This window comes from Aulonocara stuartgranti (genome assembly GCF_965226115.1).
Source record: "Aulonocara stuartgranti genome assembly, chromosome: 7".
NCBI classification, from domain to species: Eukaryota; Metazoa; Chordata; class Actinopteri; order Cichliformes; family Cichlidae; genus Aulonocara; species Aulonocara stuartgranti.
The window spans coordinates 64,469,810-64,485,965 of NC_138945.1; the positions used below are offsets into that span (position 1 = coordinate 64,469,810).

The following is a 16,156-nucleotide window of genomic DNA, read 5'->3' on the forward strand; positions in this document are numbered from 1 at the left end:
GATGAGACTGGGGTTTGCCTCTGCTGTGGTGCGATGTATACATTTCAAACAAAAGTATGAATCCTCTCTGCCAACACTTTCTCTCACTGCGAAAATGTGTCCAGCAGACGGTTGACATACATGCACGCACACACTCAGGGCGCGGCCTGCTGCCAACAATAAGACTTGTTTAACGAGTCTCAGCTCTTTGTTGATTTCAGTCTTGCTGCTTTGTTGTTTTTGTGAATCGCGCTCTCCGAGGCTGGTATTAATCTTCACTGTCTGTATACATAAGGTACCCAGAACTGCTCTGTATAACTGGGAATTGTCATGCGACAATGTTTGGTTCAGGTCGGGTGAAGTCTTGTTTCATTCACTGCTTCATTGTTCATGTTGTTGTGAGCTCTTGTGTTTATAGGACTGGGGTAGACCCCTTCCTTCGTCACCTCCTACTTTCATCTTTTTCCTGTCACGTTTACTTCCTCGCATACTCTAGCCCCATTTTTCTCCCTTTGACCTCCTTTCTCCTTCTCTTACTCCTGGCCTCATCCAGTGTTTGCGTTCTGGATTCTGGATTCCTCGATGGCAGTGTGCGAGAGTGCAGCGAGACACTGAAGACCTTGGCGTTTTCCAGGTGTTTCTCTGGTGTTTGGCAGTTCTCTGCCTGTGCCTGACTTATTTTGCACAGTCATCTCTTACTGTTATACTGCACTCACTAGAAAACCTCCTGTAGTTTGAAATTGAAACAGAAGAACAGGGTAGCTTTTGACTGAAGGTTGTGCATGTTTTTCTCCAGGCACTCCTCAAATCTGGTATCAGAATTCAGACCCAACTGGCCACATGTTGAGAGTAACATGAATTCAGGCCTGTGTGAAGTATCCTACCAAAATAGCAGTTTCCATAATGTGTTTTGGATAGTTGGATGGAGTTACTCAGGCTTTTCCAAATACCATTTTCTGGGGTTTGGTGCCTGAGTGTTAATCAAAAACAGGGGTAATGACTTGGGCAAGACACGCCAGAATTTAATCTTGTGACACTGACAAAATTACCATATACACAAAGAAAGACCACAGCTGTGCTTTTGCTGTTTCAGCTGTAACTCTACACATAACACAATCACTGCAAACTCAAGATGCAGGAATTTGAACAAATTTGGTAATTTTTTATGTCCAGTGTTCTGCAGTTGAAATCGTTTTTGATTTACTAGTCTGACTCATTAAAACAATTCATTTAATACAGAATTGTTGGTACCGCTTTACTTTTTGTTGCGTTAAGCATCATAAGTTTGTATCTATTATTGTACGATCTACTGTACATTATAAAGCACCTTGAGGCGACTGTTATTGTGATTTGGCACTATCTAAATAAAATTGAATTGAATTAAGCAGTGTAAGGAGTTGTACACGGACACTTGGAAATCCAGGGTTTTGTCAGGTAATGCCACGGAGAACTCCACAGGTTCCCAAAGTGTGGGGCCCGCCCCCTAGGGGGGGCGCAGAACCATTGCTGGGGGGCACATATGAAAAGGAAAAAAAAAAGAATGCTTGGACACTGCTAGCATAATTGACAGGTTTTTGGCGGGATTCCCACACAAACGCAAAGCAGGAGATGAAGCATCGCCAAATATGTTTCCAAACCAACTTCCTTCCAAGCCAAAGACTATAAAATATGGTGAAGCATATCTTCCCTTTGGCTTCACCTGCACAAGTGCCAAGGTAGGTCTCTGCGACAGAATTACTTTCCCCTGCAGATAGAGACAAAATACTGTTAATCTATCTGCCATTATAGAAATTCATCTCATGTAATGTTGATCCAACATGGCGGCGCGTGCACACGCAGCGGCTTCTCTCTCTCCCAAACAAACTACTTTTTCGTGTTTTTCGTCCTGTAAGTTGCAGTGTTTTTGTAAGTCTTTGTCGCGTCTATCTGTGTGCAAGCGAGGATATGCCCGAACACTTCTTCTCGACATCGGCAGAAACAAACTTTTTAAGTTAAACTCTGTGGACACCGAGAAGCTGAAAGATCTGGGTCTGCTCCGAAGGCCTACTCAATCACCGACCCCCACTCCCGCACTTCGCCCACAATGGATGCGCCTCAAGCGGTGTGAGAGGAAGCAGAAGAGGGGTAAGCGCGGTGGCATCCGAGCTAGGCTAGCGGCTAGCCCACACAAACCCGCCATCCCCTCTATCGTTCTGGCCAACGTACGCTCGCTAGAAAATAAACTGGACCACATCCGACTGCTACGTTCATCTCAAAGGAATGTAAAGGACTGCTGTGCTTTTGTGTTCACGGAAACATGGCTCAGCGACAGTGTCCCGGACCGCGCCATTCAGCTCGACCAGCTAACATGCTACCGTGCTGACAGAGTCATCGTCGCGGGAGGTAAGACCCGCGGGGGAGGACTTTGTGTTTACATCAATGATGCCTGGTGTCGCGATGCTGTTGCGGTCTGCAAACACTGCTCACCAGTGCTGGAGTTAATGGTTATTAAGTGCCGGCCATTCTATCTACCGAGGGAATATACAGCCATACTCCTGTGCGCTGTGTACATCCCTCCCTCCTCCAATGTCAACAACAGGAATGAGGCACTGAATGAACTGTACCAGCACATCAGTGAGCAGCAGACAGCCCATCCTGATGCTTTTCTCATCCTGGCTGGGGATTTCAATCATGCAGACTTAAAGTGCGTGTTTCCAAAAATACAACAACACATAGACTTTCCAACAAGGGGAAATAACACACTGGACTTTGTTTACACCACCCAGAGAGGAGCTTACAAAGCTTTTCCCCTCCCCTACCTCGGCGCCTCAGACCATATCACTGTCATGCTAATGCCTGCTTACAGACCGCTCGTTAAAGTGACCAAACCGGTTCGTAAGCGGATACAAGTGTGGCCAGAGGGGTCTTCAGAGGCTCTACAGGACTGCTTTAATACTACAGACTGGAACATGTTTAAGCAGGCTGCCACCTATAACAACACCACTGACCTCCAGGAGTACGCAGAGACTGTTACTGCCTACATCAACAAGTGTATTGAGGATGTAACAGTCACGAAAACCATAACTGTCCGGGCCAATCAAAAACCATGGATGACAGGAGAGGTCTACAGGCTGCTGTAAGCTCGGAATGTTGCCTTCAGAGATGGAGACGAGGCGAGCCTGAGGACAGCTAGGGCCAACCTTTCCCGTGGCATCAGAGAGGCTAAGAGACAGTACTCCAGGAAAATATCTCATCACTTCAAAGACAGCAGAGACTCACGGAGCCTGTGGCGGGGCATTCAGACCATCACAGATTACAAGCCCCCACCACAGACCTGTGATAGCACTATCCCCCTGCTGAACGAGCTGAACACTTTCTTTGCTCGCTTTGAAGTCCAAAACAGCACCACTGCACAGAAGACCCCACCCCCTCCTGGTGACCAGGTGATGACTCTGTCACCGGACAGCGTGAGGAGATCCCTCAGCAGGATCAATGCACGTAAAGCTCCGGGTCCTGACAACATTCCTGGTCGTGTACTGAGAGACTGTGCAGTGGAACTCACTGATGTCTTCACAGACATCTTCAACATATCACTCATCCAGGCTGTCGTCCCCACATGTTTTAAAGCCACCACAATCATTCCGGTTCCAAAAAAGTCATCTCCCTCCTGCTTTAATGACTACCGTCCTGTTGCACTTACTCCCATCCTGATGAAGTGCTTCGAACGACTAGTCATGCAACACATCAAGACTGTCCTGCCCCCCTCCCTGGATCCCTTCCAGTTTGCGTATCGGCCCAACCGCTCAACCGATGATGCCATCTCCACTGCACTCCACTCGGCACTCACACACCTGGACAAAAAAGACTCATATGTTCGAATGCTGTTCATAGATTTCAGTTCAGCATTCAACACTATAATCCCCCAACAGCTCATTCAAAAACTGGTCCAGCTGGGGCTCAACACCTCACTGTGCAACTGGCTGTTGGATTTCCTCACCGGAAGACCTCAAGCAGTACGGGTTGGCAGTAATACATCCAGCACCATCATTTTAAACACAGGGGCCCCGCAGGGATGTGTGCTGAGCCCCCTCCTCTTCACTCTGCTGACCCATGACTGCACTCCATCATACAGCTCCAACCTCTTCATCAAGTTTGCGGACGACACAACGGTGGTGGGTCTCATTAGCAACAGGGATGAGACCGACTACAGAAGTGAGGTGAGACGCCTGGCCACGTGGTGTGCTGACAACAATCTCTCTCTGAATGTGGAGAAGACGAAGGAGATTGTTGTGGACTTCAGGAGAATGCACACCCAACATGCTCCTCTGACCATTGACGGAGCGTCTGTGGAGAGAGTGAGCAGCACCAAGTTCTTGGGTGTGCACATCACAGAGGATCTCTCCTGGACGTACAACACCACAGCACTGGCCAAGAAATCACAGCAGCGTCTCTTCTTTCTCCGCAAACTAAGAAGAGCAGGAGCACCAGCCCCCATCATGTACACTTTCTACAGAGGCACCATCGAGAGCATCCTGTCGAGCTGCATCACTGTGTGGTTTGGAGCCTGCAATGCGTCCTGTCATAGAACCCTCCAACGCATAGTGAGAGCTGCAGAGAGGATCATTGGTGTCTCTCTCCCCTCCCTCCAGGACATTTACAGCACCCGTCTCACTAAAAAAGCCCTTTGCATAGCGGCTGATCCCACGCACCCAATGCAAAGCTTCTCCAAGCTGCTGCCGTCGGGGAGGAGACTGCGGAGTCTCCAGGCCAGGACCAGCAGGCTGAAGGACAGCTTCATCCATCAGGCTGTCAGGAAGCTTAACTCCCTCCCGATTCTGCCCCCTCTCCCCTCTCTCCTCCACGGTCTCACTGAACTCTGTCACACACACACAAACACACACACTCTCTGACTCACTCACTGGCCTGCACCAGTTACCAGTCACTTTGTGGAGCATTGGACTGCCATTACCTCATAAGACTTTGTTGTTACACTTTCTCTTACCGTACATTACTAACTCTCCATTTGCACTATTTGCCTATTTGCACTACTCTGCCTGGTTTACACTCAATGTCACTTACCCATTATATTGTATATTGTATAGCTTTCTTGTTATATGTAAAATTGTATTTATTTAAATTTTTACTTTTTAATTATTTTACTTGCATTTTTAATCACTTTTATATTTAAATATATTTAAATGTTCATTTGCTATTTATCTAGGGATTGAGAGTAACGCAATTTCTATTCTCTGTATGTCCTGTACATGTGGCAGAATCGACAAATAAAGTTGACTTTGACTTTGACTTTGACAATAACGTGGCGCACAGCGTGACGTGAAAAAAGGCACATAGCTTTGACGTTGCGTGACGAACTCTGTATTCCTCGTCCACACGTAAACGCAAATACGGAGTTTTAAAAAATCCTCCCTTTTCGGTGTTTCGAAACGCCGTTTATGTGTGGATGAAAGGCCCAAACGCATAGAAACAGTTGCATTTTCAAATATACCCGCGTAGGTGTGGACGTAGCGTAAAAGAGTTAGTCGTTTATTTCATTGCTACCTGTAAATTTATTGCAGTTTATTCATGTAGTTGTCTACTAAATGTTTGAGGTGTGAAATAAACCACAATAGAGTTTGAAAACAAAATATGGGTGTGTGTGTGTGGTTGGAGGATGTGTTTGTGCGGTTGGGGGGGTGCGAAGATTTTTCTTGTAAAACAGAAGGGGGCCTAACGAAAAAAGTTTGGGAACCACTGATACAGTCCAAGTCGAGTGCAGCAGAACAAAGACCATTGTGGAGGGTCTATTCTCATGTCCAACAGTATTATGAACTAATAAACTTACTGGAGCTTGTACTTGGTAAGCTTGTTGTTTGTTGCTAGTTTTTCACACCACTGTGCAGACTCTGAGATCTATCAGCAGTTACCAGTTGCTGGACTATGTCAAATTTTAGCATATTGCCCAAAATGCTATAGGCTGTCCTTATTCGCAGCTATTTTTACAGTAGACACAGTCTGATTCATTCTGCATCTTTAGCTTCATGTTGCCTCTCCCTCTGGGAATTAAACTATGCTTTGCAGTAGGGCTGCTCGATTATGGCAAAAATGATAATCACGATTATTTTCACTGAAATTGAGATCACGATTATTTGACGATATTTATTTAACCCTTTAAGATCTACCATAGAACCAAGTCCGCCAGAGCTTATAATATTTTTTTTACATGCTGTAGTGCCATTTGTGGGAGCATTTCAAGTTGCTATACATCAATACAACTGTTATAGCCCATATTTTAAAAATGTGTATGTATTAAGTCCATAGTAACTACATTAATTGCAAAAAAGTGCAATAAACTACAAAAAAATTGAAAATCGTTTTTGTTTTTTTTACATATATTTCTACTTGGAGAAATTTAAGAGGTTTATCCCTCAAAACTTTAAATACAAAAAAGTTGCAAAAAATAGTTTACAACAACAGGAAATTTATTTTGAGTGTCTTCATAGTTTTATTTTTGGAGATACAGCAATTTTTATATACACTGCAGGAAAAACAAAAAAACAATCCTATGATGCAAATTTGCAAAGAATGTGCATGTGCATCAAAATAAACTATTTCCAGCAGTGCAATTCGAGTTCTAAGGCCTACAAGTAAAAAACTACATTTTCCGCGAAAATGACGTCACTTGCGATAGTTCGCGTTGACGTCTTTTTCAATGTGGGAAGTGTTAAGAACAGCTGATCGGATCGGCAAAGCGTGTTTCTGGAATATTATGTTTTTGTTCCTGCAAGCGCTTTTTATGCAATTTTTGCAAAGCTATATGTGGAAGGAAACCGTGACCTAGGACAAGCTGATGGCATAAGATGTAAGTACAACTCCTCTGGTTTCATATGGAAAAAAATTTATTGTGCTAGCTTAGCGGTTCAGGTTCTACAGGGATTTAAAAATAGTTATACAAAACGAGCATGCTGCTCTGACCGGCTTTAAAGGGTTAACAATAACAATGTATTGAATAATGACTTTAAAAAATAATATAAAATAGTGTGCAAATACTGATAACAGTGCAAATGTTTGCAATAAAAGAAATAAATGAAAAATGTAAACTTTGCAGTGTTGCTCTGTGGTGCAGCTACGACACCATAGCAAAGTTTACACACTGTGTCTACTTGATCCACGTCTGACTCCGCGAAGCCATAATGTTTCCACACCACTGAAGTTTTTTGTTTTTTTTTTACCTCTCTTTTCAACCAACGGCAGTCCACTCCTCTCCAAATAACTTCTGCTTAGCTTTCCGAGCTTCCCTCGGGTCCTCTTAATTGTTGTGACGCGTGTTCGAAATGCAGAGCAGTGCGCTTGATTTGCCACACGGAGCAGCGCGAGAGTAAAGCATGAGGGAGGGGCTAATAATCGGCTCAGTCATTTTTAATGATCGTTGAAAGCCCAGATCGTAATCGTGATTAAAATTCGATTAATTGAGCAGCCCTACTTTGCAGCAATTATATGCATGTTTCTCTTGGTATTTTGGGGGTTGGAGACAGACAAAGTAACATTCACATCAGAGCCAGACCATTCCTTAACGCCTACACACTGACCCCATACAGAATGTTTCACATATTTAGTTGATTGACAATTGTGTTCATTGAAACAATTTATTTTTATTGTAGCAGGCCTCTACACATAATAATTGATCAATCGGAGTCATTTAAGTGGATTTTATTATGAAGAGGAAGCTGATAGTGTAAACTACAGTTTTAATGATCCTTATTTTCATTTTTTTGGAAACCCCAAACAGCATATCATAAAGATACATGAGACTTACAGAATAATCTATTAGTATAAATATTTACAAGTGTGCATAAACTCTGCCTGGGTTTGGTGTGCGTGCTCTGTGGTCATCTAGAAATAAGCACTTGTAAAGATGGGACAACAATGTTATCTGTATAATTACATGATTTTCTTCATAATTTCATGGTGTTAAAAGAGCAAATATGGAAGAATAATATACATCAGGTGGGGAAAAAAGGTAGACGGCAAGTGGTAATGTAGATTTCTGCAAAATTTTTTTTAACTGGATCCAATTAAACAGTTTGTTTCACTGTTTTACTGTCACACTTGCTCAGCTTTTATGTGCAAGTAGATTTGGTTAATTTGATGACAACAGCAGCTGCAGTCACAGTAGCAATAGTGATGGATAGTACCAGTAATTAAAGTAGTAAACACAGTAATAGCAGTGGTGGCAGGAGTAGTAAATTCTTGTATGGCTGAGATGTTTCTCCTGCTTTGGCACTAATCCTGTCACACCTCCGCCACTCCTAGAATGTCAGTTGCAGGGTCATCAGCTGGAGGCAGGAGGACATATAGGTGATGTTTCCTTGCCATCCCCTATAGCTGCCTTTTGGTTTTTACCCAAACTGCTATCCTTCCTCTGGAGCCACAACCAAAAACTTGATTTCTCAGCCACCTCCTAGCTCCCTCAAAGCTATCCACAGGTTTGGGCTACCACAGAGTAGTTGGATAACAAATGACCTTTTATAGCAAAACACTTTAAGATCGTCTGTCTACAGCTTGTTGAAGCATTACATCATAACAGTATCTTTGAAAAGGTTAGGTTTTATGTAGCATCAAAGAAGTGATGTCGTGCTTATTAGGATTACAAATGATATCTTAACTGCTGATAGTAGTGAATGTTCTGTTCTAGTACTACTCAGTGCAGCAGTTGATACAGTGTTTTGTTTTATCACTCCTCTGCAGCAGTTTTGGCAAGCAGAACCATTGTCTGAATGTATCGTTGTGCCAAACACATTTTTTGTTTTCATTGGTGACCACAGCTCTCAATACTGTGCACTGAACTGTGGAATCCCCCAGGGGTCTATACTGGGACCTGTCTTTTTGTGTGTGTGGCCGCTGTGTCACATTAGACAGGGAGACAATATTACATTCCACTGCTATGCCGATGACGTGCAGCTCTAAGTTCTACTACGTTTTTAAAGTTTTAAAACGTATATAATGTCGAACGGTTATTAAGAAATGGATGAGTGAGTTTCAGACAAAACAAGAATTTGAGTAATTGGCACAGACGAGCTGCATCCAGGTATCGTGTCTTCTTGCCCGGATGCAGGGGTGGGTACAGTGCTGGCTGTAGCTCAGGAGGTAGAGCAGGTCATTTACACAGGTTGCTGCTTCAATATTGCCGTATGAATGTCTGTGAATGTTAGATAGAAAGGCACTTGCTTAGAAAAAGCACAAAAAAGTGCTTGTATGAATGGGTGAATGAGGTAAGTTGTTTAAAGCTTTGAGGGCTCAGGTAGAGTAGAAATGCCTTTCCTGGGAAATTGTCTTTATGAAGAAATGCTCCTGCTTCACCCAGACGGCATCATCTCTACCACCATGGTTTTCTGCTGTTTCTGGCTAGCTTTAAAACAGAACTGTCACAGTGCTCCCAGATCAAACATTTAGTTTGATCTGTATGTACTAGGGCTGCCACAAACGATTATTTTGATAGTCGACTAGTCACCGATTATTTTTGCGATTAGTCAACTAATCAGATCATGCATCCATTGGACATAAAACGTACAGCTTATTGCACAAGCATGCATCTGCTCTTATATAACTATCATTAGCTTACAGCTTTAAGTGTTTAAGGTATGTGCTAACTAAAAATAGAGACAAGATGATAGTTTATGAAATTTGCCGATTGTTTCGGTGAAATTTAATAAACTCCTTGCTATCTAAAATATAACAGGACACTCGAGTATATTCTCGAGCATCTCACACTTCTGATAATCAGAAATGTGAAAACTATAACTTTAATCTCAGCCAAACCGATTTACTCAGGAACAAATAAAATACTAAAAAAAGCCAAAAATAAAATTTTTAAGTTATCTAAGTGACTTATATATATTTAACCTGAGTAGCGAAAGACGGCGGTGGGTTTGAAAACAATTTGCCGGGAGTCCGGTGTTCTCACGGGCTCTAGTGAGCCTTGCCCCCGGCTAGCTATCGAGCTAGTGGGTAACAGACGTCTCCGAAAATGTCGGAGCGCTTTTGAAAATATGTGGTGTCTTGATAAACTGAGCAGATATTTGAGGTTTACACAGCTACATTCTCGCCTGAAAATATGTTAAACGTTTATTTTGTGACCCAGAAAGAATAATAAGAGTAACATTAAAACTAACTAGCTGCCGCCATTGTTGGCAACTGAGCTGGGCTGCGCTATGAATTCTGGGACACAGCTTCTTCTTCTTCTTCGGGGTTTAACGGCAGCTGGCATCCTTGTACATGCAGTGCTGCCATCTTCTGTTTCAGTCCGTTATTACACTCTTAAATCCTACTACTTATTCCTGCGTCGACTATTAAATTAGTCGTCGACGATTTTGATAGTCGATGTAATCATGACTAGTCGACTAATCGTGGCAGCCCTGGTATGTACTGTAGTCATGTTCTAACCTATAATTTAGGTTTGTATGCACTGTTTGAGGTTAGTGAAAAGCACCTTTTCGGTAGATTTTAATTATTTTTTTATCAATTGTAGTTACAGCAGTGGCAATACAGTCAACCACCTGCCTATTCGCGGTTCAGTATTTGTGGATTCGCGGATTTCTATAGCGCTAAAATATTTTTTATTTTCATTTTATTTTAGTGACTAAATACATTTCTTATGATTAAAAAAAATTGACTAATTTTCAAATATTAACATTAATGTAAAAACACCAAAATATCAGTAAATTGTTTTGTTTTGTTTTTTTTCTTAAAAAAGATTTGCCAAACAACGCGCAGATTCCTAACACAAAGCTCACGGGAAAATTAAAATAGGCATTTTTAGAGGTATTTGCAGATTTCAGCAATTCGTGGGCAGTTGTGGTCCCTAATCCCCGCGAATTCCGGGGGTCGACTGTAGTGGTGTGGCCTTAGCCCGAGGTGTCTGGGTTCAACTAAGAAGAGTTAAGAATGGGTTTCAGATGTAACTAAGCACAGATGTATAACTCTTGTGGGTGAAGGTTATTTTCTCTGTGATTCACTGTAATTTGATTCTATGAGAGAATTGATCATGTAGGTTCTTTTAGTGTTTTAGATGTATTGACAAATATATTGAGGATTGGGTTTTTATATTTCTCTGGTAGATGTTCTACTGTTGTTGGGGAAACTACTAAGTTATAGCACTTTGCTTAACATGTAAATGCCCTGTGATAAAAATGACATGTTCTTGCATTTTCCCCTCATTTGATCCTTTGACTCTATTGTTATCAGTCTCAACTGAATTCTTGTTGCCAGGTGTCCACGAGGGACGCTCAGAGAGACAGGCTGTAGATATGTTTGCATGTCTGCATGCATGACCTGTCTCTGTGTGTGAACGCACTTGTGTGCAAGTGAGTGTGCATGCATGCATATGTGTGCTGTCTGTACTGTACTCTATGTCAACATGACACAGGCTACATTTTGCCAGAGATGCATTAGTTATGGCTAGAAATGGGTTAGTATGGAATAAATAATGGATACCATCTTTTCCCTCTGAATAAATCAAGACCAGAGAAATGGACAGGAGAGGAGAGCTAAAAAAACTAAAGACAAGAGAGTGAGTGAGCATCTGTGTCATATGAAGAGTAACAGAGCAAGAATGGTGACACACTCGCCTTCATTTTTGCAAAGAACTGTGATTTATTTTAGGAAGGTGCAGTTTGACATATTTGTTACACAGAAAGTGATTTACAAGATTGATGGTTTTTGAGTCTTAACAAACAACAGATTTCTCTCATTAAGTAAGAACACAGTGTTTTTTAAGCTAAAAATTTTCTCTGTGCTTTCTGTCTTTGCCTCCTCATCAGGCGCTGGGCCAGACATTTACTTTTCCTGACATCTTCCCAGAAAAAGAGCGGGCACCGGCTGAGGGCTCTATGGAGGAGATGCAGGAGAAGTTCATGGAGGACGAAAAGCAGAGGCAGAAACTCGACCCCAGGAGAGGAGGGGTCACCGAGTGGTTTGGACTCTGAGACAGACTGACAGACTATGCGTGTATGTGTGCATTTCATAGGGATCAACATGCATTGACTTACAATATTTTGATGATACTTCTGTTTCTGTAAGAAACACTTATAAGTGTGCATGAAAGAAGAACGAGCATGTGCGTGGGAGACTGCAGCCATGTGTTTCGTGTGTGTGTGTTTGTGTTTGTGTTTGCGAGGCGTCAACTGAGTAACCCGAGCTAGAACAGAATCCGAGGAGGAGGAGAGTGGCCAAGCTCCATCTTTGATGAACCCAACTCACCAAATTTCTATCACCTCAGATGACCTCTTCTCTTCCTCCTCACACTCTACTTTTCCCACCTCCTCTCCTTTTTACCACCATCTCTTTGGCAACAGTGTAATTGCACCTCCTCGCTTTGTTTCTCTCTCTCTTTTTTTTTGTTTCAGAGGTTTTCTCCCTGCACCCCTACTGTGTTTTTCCTATTATGCTCATCCCTCCACTATGATCTTCTTCTTTCCCACCAATGACTGTGATGTCCCTAGTAGCCATTATTCTTAGGCTAGTTGGATCTGACTATCTGGGCAGCCCACAGCCTTCTCTCTTTTATGAGTTTGCCTTGGATTAATTGACCACTTAAGGTAAACAACAATTAAAATGTTTGAGCAAAGCGAGCACATGGAAATTACAGGAGGGTTATATTGCAGCATTTTGTGGTAGCCCATCTTGCCGTAACTCTGGAAAAAGATTGTACTCTGTGTGTGTATCTTTGCCTACCGCGCAAGACTTACCAGTGAATCTGTCCTATTGTACATGCTGTTGGAATAAGACCTAATAAACAGTCACTTGCTCTGCTTTGTCTTGTGTTGTCCTTTCTTCATCTCCCACGACTGCTGTGTTGAAAAACAGCCACCTTGAGATTCTGTTTGCTGCACAAGTTTGCCTGCGCAAGTGCCAATGTGGTCTGGTAGCTGTTTTGACAAAGTAATGATCTGTGTTTGAATCGGGCCAGTGGAGGATGGAGCTCCGTTACGGTAATAAAGCCCATAAAAGGGAGGGACTTCTCCTGGGCACCCTCAGACCCTCCATTATACTGAAAGGCCAAGGTTACTGTAAGTGTCCCCCAGCCGTGACCACTAATGCTCTCTGGCTAATACAAAGGTCCAGTCCCTGACCTCACCCAGCCAACTCATCTATCACTAAGGAGAATGTCAATATTGATCCTGTTGGCCCTTTGTCTGCTGCCTGGAACCACTCACCCCCTGTGTTACTATAAAGCAATCTGATTTGGAATGAAACAAGCCTCCAGTTACACAGCCCCTCCGTTTCTCACTCTTTCCCTTGTTCTCACTTTTTCACTTTATTTTCTTCTTTCTTTACTCTGCTCTCTTGTTGCCCAACCTGAACCTCCAGAGAAACAGCTGCTTAACCAACTGAGAGAGAGTCCAAATTCCTTTTCTCGCTCTCCCCCTGGCCTGAACAGACCCCACATGAAAGTTGGGAAATCAAGTTGTGGTGTTTTCCAAGTAATTATCTGTTCCTGTTGTCCTCTTGTTCTTTGTCACGGGGAAGCCCTGTTTGTTCTAAAGTCACATACATGCATTGGTACATTAACAGCAACTGTCAACAATAATCTGACAGTGAGCCGCTAACATTAAATCTCTGTTTAAGGCCTGCTGACAGTGGTGGTTATGTAGTGTTGGGGATACATTTTTATTTTTTTAACTGCAGAGACATTGCACATTAGAATAGAATAGAATAGAATAGAATTCAACTTTATTGTCATTGCACATGCACAGGTACAGGGCAACGAAATGCAGTTTGCATCCATCCAGAAGTGCTTTAGTGATATAGATATATTACAATATATATTAGCAATAATATAGATATGTGAGTATATTACAGAAATGGTAGATGAGCAGCGGTTATCCAGCCGGACATGTTGGGGGCGGTTGGTCAGGAAGTCCAGTAACCATTTGCAGATGAGGGAACTGATACCCAGGTCTGTCAGTTTCCTGATGAGTTGTGAGGGGTGGATTGTATTGAATGCTGAACTGAAGTCTATAAACAGCATTCTGGCGTAGGTGTTGTTGTTGTCCAGGTGTGAGAGGACAGAGTGCATTGCGATGGAGACTGCATCCTCTGTGCTCCTGTTCCGGCGGTATGCGAATTGGTGGGGGTCCAGGGTGGGGGGGAGACAGGATTTGAAGTGTGCTAGGACCAGTCGCTCTAAGCACTTAGTGATGATGGGGGTGAGTGCTACTGGGCGGTAATCATTGAGGCAAGATGGGTTGGAGTTTTTGGGTATCGGGACGATGGAGGTGGATTTGAAGCAGGCCGGTACCACAGCGTGGGCCAAGGACAGATTGAATATGTCTGTGAGCACTCCTGCAAGCTCCCCAGAACACGCTCTGAGAACACGCCCGGGGATGCCATCAGGGCCTGCAGCCTTGTGGACATTGAGACACACTCGGTTAATGAGCTCATCTCTTGCTCACACACTTAAATGTCTCTGAGTCATTTCAGCTCTTTAAAAAAGACAAGTAAACAGGAACAACTCATTAACTGATAAACAGAAAAAGACAAAGTCATATGCTAGAAGGAGTGGGTTATTGATGTAGCGTCCTCTGAACAGTTCCACCATGACTTACATTTTTAGGGCCAGATTTCCTGAGGGCAAAACCCTATGTCATATTTCCTAAAGAGGTCTGTCAATTTTGTAACTGAAAACACTGACAGTTATTTTTTTATACTGGGCTTATTGCATATGTGGGCCTGTTTGTAGTTTACGTTTCAGAGTGCACACATTTTTCTGCAGGCAGTTTAATGCAAAATTCCACTATATTTAACACTGAAAGAAGCACGCTTCAATTTGTGATTCTGTGACACTAAGAGTGTTCCTTCGTTTGAAACAAATGCATAATTAGTGTGCATGGATCGCTCAAAGGTGTAAGCATAGTGCCAAAGCTGTAGCCCTCTCCTGTGGCTCGTCACCTCACACCGCACGTTTAGAGCCGAGCTCCACATATTTCTACTTCTCAATAATGCTTTGATGAAAGAGAGCAGACCTGAATTGATATCCAGGTGGAGCAACAGAGACAGATATACATATAAGGATGCCTCTTTTATTGGGTATCACAATTAAATTTTAGAAGTGAGCAAAATGTTTATAGTGGTCCACAATATAAAGAGTGGTTCAAACTGAAATGGGATTTAGAAAATAAAATTGATGAGTGCATTTACGTGCATGGCACAGTGACAGCAAATCCACTCACGCACGGTCGGATCAGGATCTGATGGTAAATGATGATTTTTGTTCTTCCGCACGTCCTGCAGGTCAGCTGTTAGATTTCAGGTTCTACGGTTGAATAGTTTGATATAAAGCAGGTCTCTTCTGCATGGTTCCCCTGAGCTGACACGTTTGGGGATTGCAAACATTTGTCCACATGGTTGCCAGCAATTTCTAACTAGCATTTAAGAGTTTTCCGTTACATCAAAGACATAGATTCTCAGTCAGCGGAGAGACAGAAACACGTGCATAAAACCTTTGCTCACCTGGTCTCATATGCACAATTTGTGCAGTTGCAGCTTCACTATTGCTGCTGAGTAAATATGTACCCTAGGTTGGTAATGTATTTAGCACTACAATGCAAGCACACTACAATTGAAAATGAATATCTGTATGGCACCCACATTGCTGCATTACAGACACCACAGAGTATCTATAAAAAAAAAAATTCATAGCTACATACATCTGTATTGTAAATAGACACTTCCTTCACCTTTTGGTGCCTGAGATACAGTGTGTATATAACCCTACCACCACCACCTCCCTCCTTTCACCCTTCTACTTCACATGCAATAAAAACCTACACGCGTTCCCCCATCTGGTTGTGTCTATGCTATCCCTTGTTTGTTTGTTTGTTTGGTGTTCTCGTTGTGTGTCAGCTGCCGCAAGGTGGCTGTGGTGTAAGGAAAGGGGAATATGGAAGTGTGCAGGCAAGCTAGCTCTGCACTTGGGTGCAGCTGAACTTGGGATGACTATAAGCAGCTCCAGATTTATAAGGATCTTGGTGTGCTTAAACATGATGCTTTATGTATTGTAATGCACCTCACGTTGTGTAATTGCGGAGGAAGGGAAGATGAACATGTGTGCGCAAGACACGGAAAGTTCAGTAAGGGTGGAGGGAGAGAGCAGATGGAGGTGAAGGAGAAAGCAAAGTGAGAGTGAAAAAGAGATGACATC

The 16,156-nt window shown here is 42.9% G+C and overlaps 1 protein-coding gene across 1 annotated transcript in view; it reads left to right on the forward strand.

Annotated features, from left to right (window-relative positions):
• Positions 1–12,765, forward strand: part of mrpl23 (mitochondrial ribosomal protein L23) — a 50,422-nt gene extending 37,657 nt beyond the window's left edge. The window contains exon 5 of the mRNA XM_082540022.1: positions 11,775–12,765. Coding sequence (XP_082396148.1) covers positions 11,775–11,939 — 165 coding nt within the window. The 3' untranslated portion in view covers positions 11,940–12,765. The remainder of the gene's footprint in view (positions 1–11,774) is intronic.
• Positions 12,766–16,156: the final 3,391 nt, after the last annotated feature.